This window comes from Poecilia reticulata, linkage group LG16, assembly GCF_000633615.1.
Source record: "Poecilia reticulata strain Guanapo linkage group LG16, Guppy_female_1.0+MT, whole genome shotgun sequence".
Lineage (NCBI taxonomy): Eukaryota > Metazoa > Chordata > Actinopteri > Cyprinodontiformes > Poeciliidae > Poecilia > Poecilia reticulata.
In genome coordinates, this window is record NC_024346.1 from 29796957 (window position 1) to 29805855 (window position 8899).

General features: G+C 36.8%; 1 protein-coding gene across 3 annotated transcripts in view; it reads right to left on the reverse strand.

Annotated features, from left to right (window-relative positions):
• ascc3 (activating signal cointegrator 1 complex subunit 3) overlaps nucleotides 1-8899 on the reverse strand; it is a 368707-nt gene that overhangs the window by 153312 nt on the left and 206496 nt on the right. For all 3 annotated transcript variants that reach the window (XM_008432855.1, XM_008432856.2, XM_008432857.2), the window contains one exon: nucleotides 4564-4698. In XM_008432855.1, the coding sequence (XP_008431077.1) occupies nucleotides 4564-4698 (135 nt within the window). The remainder of the gene's footprint in view (nucleotides 1-4563; nucleotides 4699-8899) is intronic.

Here is an 8899-nt window from a genome sequence, read left to right on the forward strand (position 1 = left end):
AGGTGTTTGATCTTGCGACCAAACTGCGGGACTTTTTCTAAAATTTAAAAGGGCCAGAGATGCCTTCCAATTGGTCAAGTAGAGATACGCCTTATTTGAATACATTAAGAGGAAAACACACCTACAGGTATAAAAGTTTGTGCACAAGGGAAACAATTCAGAAAAAAGCTGATTTATTTTACTTCTGCACCAGCTCTTTCTCCAAGGACGTCCTTGATATTTCTTTGTCTTCTTGTCTCAGGTAACAATGTTTGTATCTGTCTTTCTTTAGTTTCCTGTACTATTTTATATTTTCTTCTGATTGGATTAAATTCTGTAATTCTGTGACGTCAACACGCATTGTTGTGTTTTTGTCCCCGTATGTGGCCACGCGAGARAAGCCGGGATCAAAAGGAAGTATCAGAGCCAGAGTTTTGCTAAATTTAACAGTAATATAAAAATTCTTCCTTAACAATTGTAATATTATTTAAAAATATACATCCAAAGACCAGTAGAAGGCTTGATTGTATTGTTTTATTTAAATCCAACAAAAGCCCATCTACAGCGCAACGCTGTTCTTCAGTTTTTCGCATATCCTGAATTATAAAAAGCACTCATGGTCAGATTTGGCAGTGACATAAAGCATGTATGTACTTTGGAGTCAACAGTTCTTTTCACTAAGCAAACTGTAGATACTCAAGCAAATGGTTAACTTTGTCTTACTCTGTCCACCCTTGTTCTGGTTTTACAACCTCAGCCTGCTTATGTTTTTAGAGACAGAAGTGGTTTCTTTGTGACAATGATCACAAGATCACTGTCCAAAAGTGAAATGAAAACTGGATGAAAAAGAAAAAAAAAAACAGTCAGCAGCAGAGGGCAATTTCTGCAGAGCCAAAGAGATTCTAATGATGAAGGATTTGTAACAAGTGTGTGAAAGACTAAACTGAAATGTAATTTAAATGTTGCAAACAAATCTGATTTAAATCTAGATTTAAATTAGTTTAGTTATATTCATTGTAGTACACTACAAACATAATAATTTTTCAAAGCAGCTCTCAGGAGTCAAACCAACAAAGCAGTCATTGTATATTCATTTACGGTAAGTATAAAGTATTCACTAAGGCGAGAATGCCAAGACCAGTTTTAAACAAACTCTGACATCACATGTCGCATATTCAAATTAAAAAGCCGCTCTGTGCAATCAGTGGAGAGAAAAGTAATGTGTAAATGTTGCAGGAAAGACAGGCATCATACTTTTCTGTTTCTTCTTCACACACCCACAGTTTTTCTTTTCATAGTGCAACATTTAAATATCAAGTGTAGAAACATGAGGAAAAAGCTTTATTTCAGTATGTTTTTTGAATGTGGCCATTTTGGTCTTAGTGTGGATTATTTGCACAGCTCAGACAGAAAAACTGCTTTTAATAACTGGCTCTAGAGGGAATATTCAGATATCTAAGCTTGACTGACAGCCTCTCCAACCCCTGAGATAAAGCCAATTAAATAACATGGGTAGAAGAGAGAAAAATAAATAATCTAAAGCTGGATAAATAAATGCTAAATTATTTGAGTGACCTTAGAGGGGCATTATTTCACTGCACATGCATATTGGAGATTAAAAAACACCTATAAATATTTATGCAGGGCAATTTCCAGAGAGCAAATAAGCAGTGCATTATCTCTGTGTGGGTTTAAAGTGGAGTCATCCTGATGCCCCTTCCTCTGGCAGTGCACTGAGAAATAAAAATCACATTCAAAGTTAAACTAATGGAGTGGATAATACACATTATTAAATAAAAAAACCATGTATGCACATAAACTGCAGAGTATTGCAGAAGTACTTTAAAAGTACAGTTTCAGAGACTAACCAGGTCACAATGCACCATTTTTAGTTCACTAATCTGTTCTGTTTCCAGTTATACAAAGCATGAAAAGTGATCTGATTTGTATACATATCCAATTTAAATAGAGAAGAGATTAGAAGCACATCAATCTTGGCCCAGCCCCAGGGAGTAGGGGAAAAGGTTACTAAATTTATCACTGTGGCTTCTGTTGCTGGAGATTTAAAAATGGGGATGGGAGTTAGAGTCTGACTGACTGTCCTTTGAGAAAGAATAAAGCTCCACCTCTGTGTACTCTTCCAGCACAGAGACCATTAATTACACACACTCTCTTCATGCCCACACAGAATGTAATATACGACTGAAACTATGAGTAAAGGCTCACACACAGTGATTATAGGCTGTTCATCAAAACATCCAGCGCTCCCAAACTGTAGTAGGTTAGTCTTTAATACTAGAAACAAGTGGAATGAGGATAAAAACAGAAGCATTCTTTTACGGACAAATAGTTTGTTTTTGAGATATATTCACATATTGTTCTGTGTTGCTACATATGTCTATGAATAACCAACTGACAAAATAAAAATAAGGACCTGGAAACCAGAATAGGTAGAGCTGAAAGTTTAAGTGTGTGAAGGTTCTAAGCTGAATTTTGCTAGCCTGCCAAATGCTGCCCTCTGTCAGTCTACCCCAGGGCAGCTATTGCTACTATCCAGTAGCTTGCCACCATCGGTGTGTGAGTATGTGAATACGTGCATGAATGCATGCGGTGTGAAACACTTTGGGGTCCTCTGGACTTGATAAAGCACTATACAAGTACAGACAATTTACCATTTACTATACACAATATGAGACATTTACATATTAGAAAACCAGCAGTGGATGAACATGTCATCAAAGTACCTCTGCCCTTCTGAAGAATCGAGTAGGAAAAAAAAAAAAGAAAGAAAAGGGACTCTAGACACTTTCAGATAACTGTGACAAAAAGCACCTAACATGTTGATCCCCCAAAATCATGGTGATAAAGCATGGATCGTTGCTACTATAATTATATCTACACACTGCTAGTTCTGGTTGTTTCTCTTTTCACTGCACTTAGAAAAAGGGACCATGTAGGACTGAAGGCGCGGCCTATGGTGTGTGTGAGATTTCTTCTTTATTCCTTTGTGTCATGGTACTCACTCAGGCAACTCTGAAGTTTGTTCTATATGGAGAAACTTAACATTGAAAAAGGTTTCACAGGTTAGTTCTAATAAAGGCCCATCATAATGTTACCTTATTAACTCAGAGAGTCTGCTAACAGAACCATGCACACTGACTTGGACAAGACACTTCACTCACCTTGCCTGCTGGTGGTGATCAGTGCATCAGACTACCCAATGCAGCTGTGGTTATTATCCAGTAACTTGCCACCATCAGTGTGTGAATGTGTGTATAAATGTAGTGTGAAGCACTTTGAGGTACAAGTACAGTTACTGGTCATAAAATTAAAATATCATGAAAGTTGATTTATGTCATCAATTCCAGTCAAAAAGAGAAACTTTTATATTATATTCATTTGTTACACACAGACTGATATATTTCAATTGTTTATTTTAATGTTGATGATTATAACTCACAACTAATGCAATCCTCAAATTCAGTATCTCAGAAAATTACAATATTACTTAAGGCCAATACTAAAAAGGACTTTTAGAAATGTTGGCCAACTGAAAAATATGAACATAAAAAGTATGAGCATGTTAAACACTTAGTACTTAGTTGGGGTTCCTTTTCCACAGATTACTGCAGCCAGCAATGGAGTCGTGGCATGGAGTCGATCAGTCTGTGGCACTGCTCAGGTGTTACTAGAACCTAGGTTGCTCTGTTCAGATTCTTCTGAATCCTTCAGAATCCTTCTGTTCTTTTGAATTGTTGGGTCTGGAAAATCAAATGTTCCTCTCCACAGATTTCCTATGGGGTTAAGGTCAGGAGAGTTTGCTGGCTTATTTAGAACAGGGATACCATGGTCCTTAAACCAGGTGCTCGCAGCTTTGGTAATGTGTACAGGTGCCAAGTCCTGTTGGAAAATTAAATCTGCATCTCCAGACAATTGGTGAGCAGCAGGAAGCATGAAGTGCTCTAAAAACTTCCAAGGCTGTGTTGACCTTGGACCTCAAAAAACAGTGGATCAACACCAGCAGATGACATGGCACCCAAGCCATCACTGACTGTGGAAACTTTGAACCTCAAGGAAAGTGGATTCTGTGCCACTCCTTTCTTCCTCCAGATTCTGGGATCTTAATTTCCAAAGCAAGTACAATATTTACTTTAATCTAGACCGAGAGACAATTTAAAACCTTTGCAGGTGTTTTAAGTTAATTAGCTGATTAGTGTGTGGCACCAGGGTCATGAATATTGAACTTTTCCATAATATTACAATTTTCTGAGATATTGAATTTGGAGCTTTCATTAGTTGTCAGTGATAATCATCAAATAAACATTAGAAATATATATTTCAGTATGGAATGAATTAATGTAATACATTTCACTTTTTGAATGGAATTACTGATTTTAATCAACTTTTTCGTAAAATTCTGATTTTAAGACCAGCACCTGTACTTTACTTTTTACAGTTACTTTTCAAAAGAGGATTTTCAAGCATTAGTTAATATTACATCAAGGAGGGAAAAAAATAAACGCTGTCGCAACTTACCTGGAAAAGACTCAAATCTCATAAAATGTGTTTTTTTTTTTGTTTTACCTGTTTCTCACACTGGCCATAGACTGGGCCCTGGTCTGGCAGAAAGAAACGGATTTCTCCTCGGTTTTTTGCCATCTCTATCAACCCAAAAGCTGTCCTCACTGTGGCATTTCGAGCATGAACGAAAACCATGACCTGTTCAACAAACATACAGAAAAAAAATTAAAGCAATGCAAAAAGAAACAACTGATTCACAATTTAAAGTTTGAAAACATATATGCCCCCAACAGAGTTCTTTCATACTTACATGCTGTCACATACAGGTGAACTTTGTTTATTTTGTGTCCAATATTCATTTGGCAACTTCTACAGGTGGTTGCACTGGATTTTATTTGGGGTATCAGAGTAAGGAGGGCCTAATAAAAATGCACGCCTGATTTTTCAGATTTTTATTTTTCAAAACTTTAAAAATCATGCAGCATTTTCCTTCTAATTCACAGTTTAGTACAAAATAGTTGGTCACACAAATGCTATGGAAATACAATTAATCTGTAATGGGACTAAAGTGGAAAAGGTCAAGGGATGTAAATGCTTTTTAAAAGACACTGTATAAAACAAAAATAGTTTTGTTTTGGTGCTCAAAGAAAACAAATATTCTAATGTTTAAATATACTTTAGTTTCAGTGCAGACATTGTGAACTGTACTCCTAGAATTTGGAATTTTGTCCCTTTTTGAAATCTGATTTGTTTTTATCTTCAGTCCATCTCCCACCAGACAAACAACCCTAGAACCTCACAGCTTAGCCTTCACTAAGTATATGAAGTGATATCAGAATGGGAAAGAAGAAAAAGGAAGCAAAAGTCTTCTGACAACTTGCATTTTTCATGACAGTAAATGAAAAGACTTTTTACAATTTTTTTACTTTTGAGAAGCTTTTGTGTTTGTTTATCCAATGAAGATCTAGAAGAGCAAAGGAGAGTAGCAGACTGCAGAGACATGCAGCAGGAGCAGTGAGCTATGTGCTTGTTCCAACACACACAGTCCTGAGGGAACACTGTAGCAAATGTTATTTATTGGAGGTGTTTTATCAGCACCACTGAGCTGTGTGGAAACGTAAGCGCCAGATTCTCAACTTATTAAACTTTGTTCTGGGAGCATGCTTCCCACCAAGAGGATGCTGGGAAAATCAAAGGAAATTCCATCCATCACATCCACCCTTATGAAATTAATATATGTCAGCGCCACTTCTTGACAATTTAATATTGAGTGAAGAAGGGGTCTTACCAGTTGTGCAGTGGACTCAGTAGCTAAAACATGGAAGGTGGACTGGAGCAGTGTATTTAAACATGCTAATAAAAAAAAGCTTCCTGGTGGTGGATGATCAAGATGCTTCATCATAAGGATCTGTCTAAGAGAAGGGAAAGTGTGAGTGTGTGTGAGAGTGTACTTGTGATAAAATCAGCAGGATAAAAACAGTGCTTGGTAGGGAGTTCAACTCCAGCAGCAGATGGAAGTTAGATGGCAAAGTCTCAATGTTCTCATGTTCCCAACAGGCCTTCTGCGGCTGCAGAGTGGAGGCAGAATGAGAGGAAGGTGGTGCATGGGCTCGAGTGGGGAAACGAAGAAAAGGAGGTCTACAATGGGGCAAATAAGGCCTTGAGACATTTTCAGATAGCTTCCAAGAAAAACAAGGTTTGTGGTAGATAATTTACAACACTGAGCCTCTATGACTGCTATCAGTCCAGAAACATCTGCTTTGTGATTCAACCATTGCAGTTCCTGGCTCATTGTAAATCTCCACCGATCTTTAAAAAATTACTATTTTGGTCGATAATGATTTTTTTTTTTTTTTGTCTGAAAAGCCACTAAAGTCGTTTATTTGGCTGCAGTAGGCCACTATTGTTAACTGCAAAAGTGCCAACATGACCTGGTGGGCGGGTCCATCAGTCAAACCTCTTCGATGGCAGAGCAACAGAGAACTGTTGAGATACAACCAATCCTCCAAAATTATCGGTGCACCCCTAATTACGCCCACAAAATACAATAGATCTTATTAGGATGTTATTTCATGAATCAACATAAAGCAATGCATAAGTATTAAGATGAAAAAACTACCTTTTTAGAAATTCCTCCCTCATAAAAAGTTGAAACATGTGAAAAGAATACTTTATACTCCCTCTTTAGTTCCATTTCCCTCAACAAAGCTGCTCTGTGAATACCCTAGTTTGTTAGAAAATATTAGACCTATTAGACAAACCTAACACAGGACAAAAAATGGGATTTTCATCAGCTATTGACACCTTGTTCTGCCGTGCGCATGGAGATTGAGGGCTTGTGGCAAGAGGTCTTGGTCAAAGTCGAACATTGCCAAAAATGGTCAAAAACGCTGTGTGTCTGTGTTCTCCTATCCCCCTATAAATGAAGTTGCTGAGTGCCATGGAAATGCAAATCAACTGTTGAGCACCGCCTTTTGACTCTTATTCATTTTGTAGCTAATCCTTTTTAATTTCTGTTCACCATAAAGAAGTATGTTTGGAGAAAACAATCTATCTCATCCATTAAAATATATATTACATGTGTGTTAGGAGCACTGAAAAACTTAGTTTTGGTTGAATTGATGATATAAAAGAAGAATATGCATGATTACATACAATAGACTTTTGTGAAACGTGATCTTACTTTGACATTCCTCCTATCTGAAGATTTATCTTGTGATGGGAGGAATTGCACAACTTAATAAAAAATAATAAAAAAAAACATGTTCCAGAGTGGTTCATTGTACATAAAGTATTTTTGTGAATAATATTCAAACTAATGTTCACTGATTGCTTTAAAGACCCAGAGTCATGCTATATTGGAGTGGTAGTGGTCATTCCACAACACAATACAGGACTTAAGAAACTACAGATTTTTCAGTATTCAGTTGCTTAACTCTTAAGTTTAAATTGAAGAACAAAATGGTTGAAAGTTTGTGATACCTTCTGACAGAGTATAAACATTTGTATTCTTTTTTAAAAGTTTTGTTAATTAAGCATTAAATATAACTCACGGATTATGAATCATATTCTGTATAAACTAAAAAGGAGACAGCTCAAAGTAGAATTGAGTAAATAAACATATAATTAATTATAATAAAAATAAAATATACTGTGACGTAACTTTTGAAAAAATAACTTTTAGAATGTGTTTTTTTCTGTCAACTTTCATTTAACCCTCCAGTCCAGTTGGTGGCAGTAATGAGCTTTCATAGTCTGTCAAGCAGCCGCCATTAAACTCCAGAGGAAGATTTGCACTGGTGGTAACGAGTGCTAACTGCTACACTCAACATGAACGAAAATACCCGTGCGTTGTGTGAAATGGTGGAAAAAGTCCTATTTCACGGAGTTACGTTTTCAGTATGGTTTTGATATTAAGCAATGATCCGGTGGAAAACAACAGATGACACCGCGGCGGTACAACAAGGCCGAACTCACTGTAAAAAAGCTTTTATAAATAACACGTGGAGCGAGGCCAGTTGCTTTGTTTGTTTCTTGCAGAAAGCGGTTTGTTGTTTTCTTAATGCCGAAACAAGTGTAGGGTGAGATTTTGTATTGTAATCTCTATTACATGTGATGTTCTGAACTCTTAAAAATACTCGCATCTTCTTTGATYTTTTCAGACCTGAAAAATGGCCAAGCAGAACCAGCCAGACCTCAGACCACGGTGCCGAGGAGCTCTTATGGAGTCCACCAGGACGAAGAGAAATTCAGTAAGTTATGATTTCACATTTAGTGAATAGTGAACACTTGTAAGGAAAACTGATCTTCCCGTTATTTTATTTATTTTGTTGTAACGCAGTACAGCAAGGCAGAGTGTGGAACGCAGTAAAGATCTACAAAATGGCGGACGGATCTGAGGACAAAGTCATGAAGCCGGTATGTATAATCACTGCGTTGATTCCCGACTGTATAATGGTTGGTTGAGAATAATTTTAACTTATTTACTTAAGTATTTTTGAGAAAGCGATATATTCGCCTCAATATTTTTTTCATTTTACATTTATTTCCACAGACTCCACAGAATGAGTCACATTTGTGTCAATCAGACTCTTMAGGAACGTTCTGATGTCCGTRATGAGGACAGAGATGCAACTGTGTGTATCTACTATTTTAGAATGTTATTTTATGCTTCAACATTGTTTATGTACATAATGTAATTGTGCTATGTATTGACAATGCGCAAAAATTTTTTCCAGCTGCATCCAGGACCTACTGCCAGTCATCCAGATGTAGCTAAAGAAAGAAGCAGGTAAGATTTATTACTAGAGATGTTACAATTGAATCAAATGCATCAGTTTTGCATGCATGTTTGTATATATGTGTGTATGAATGCAATCAGCAGTGAAAAGAAAAATAA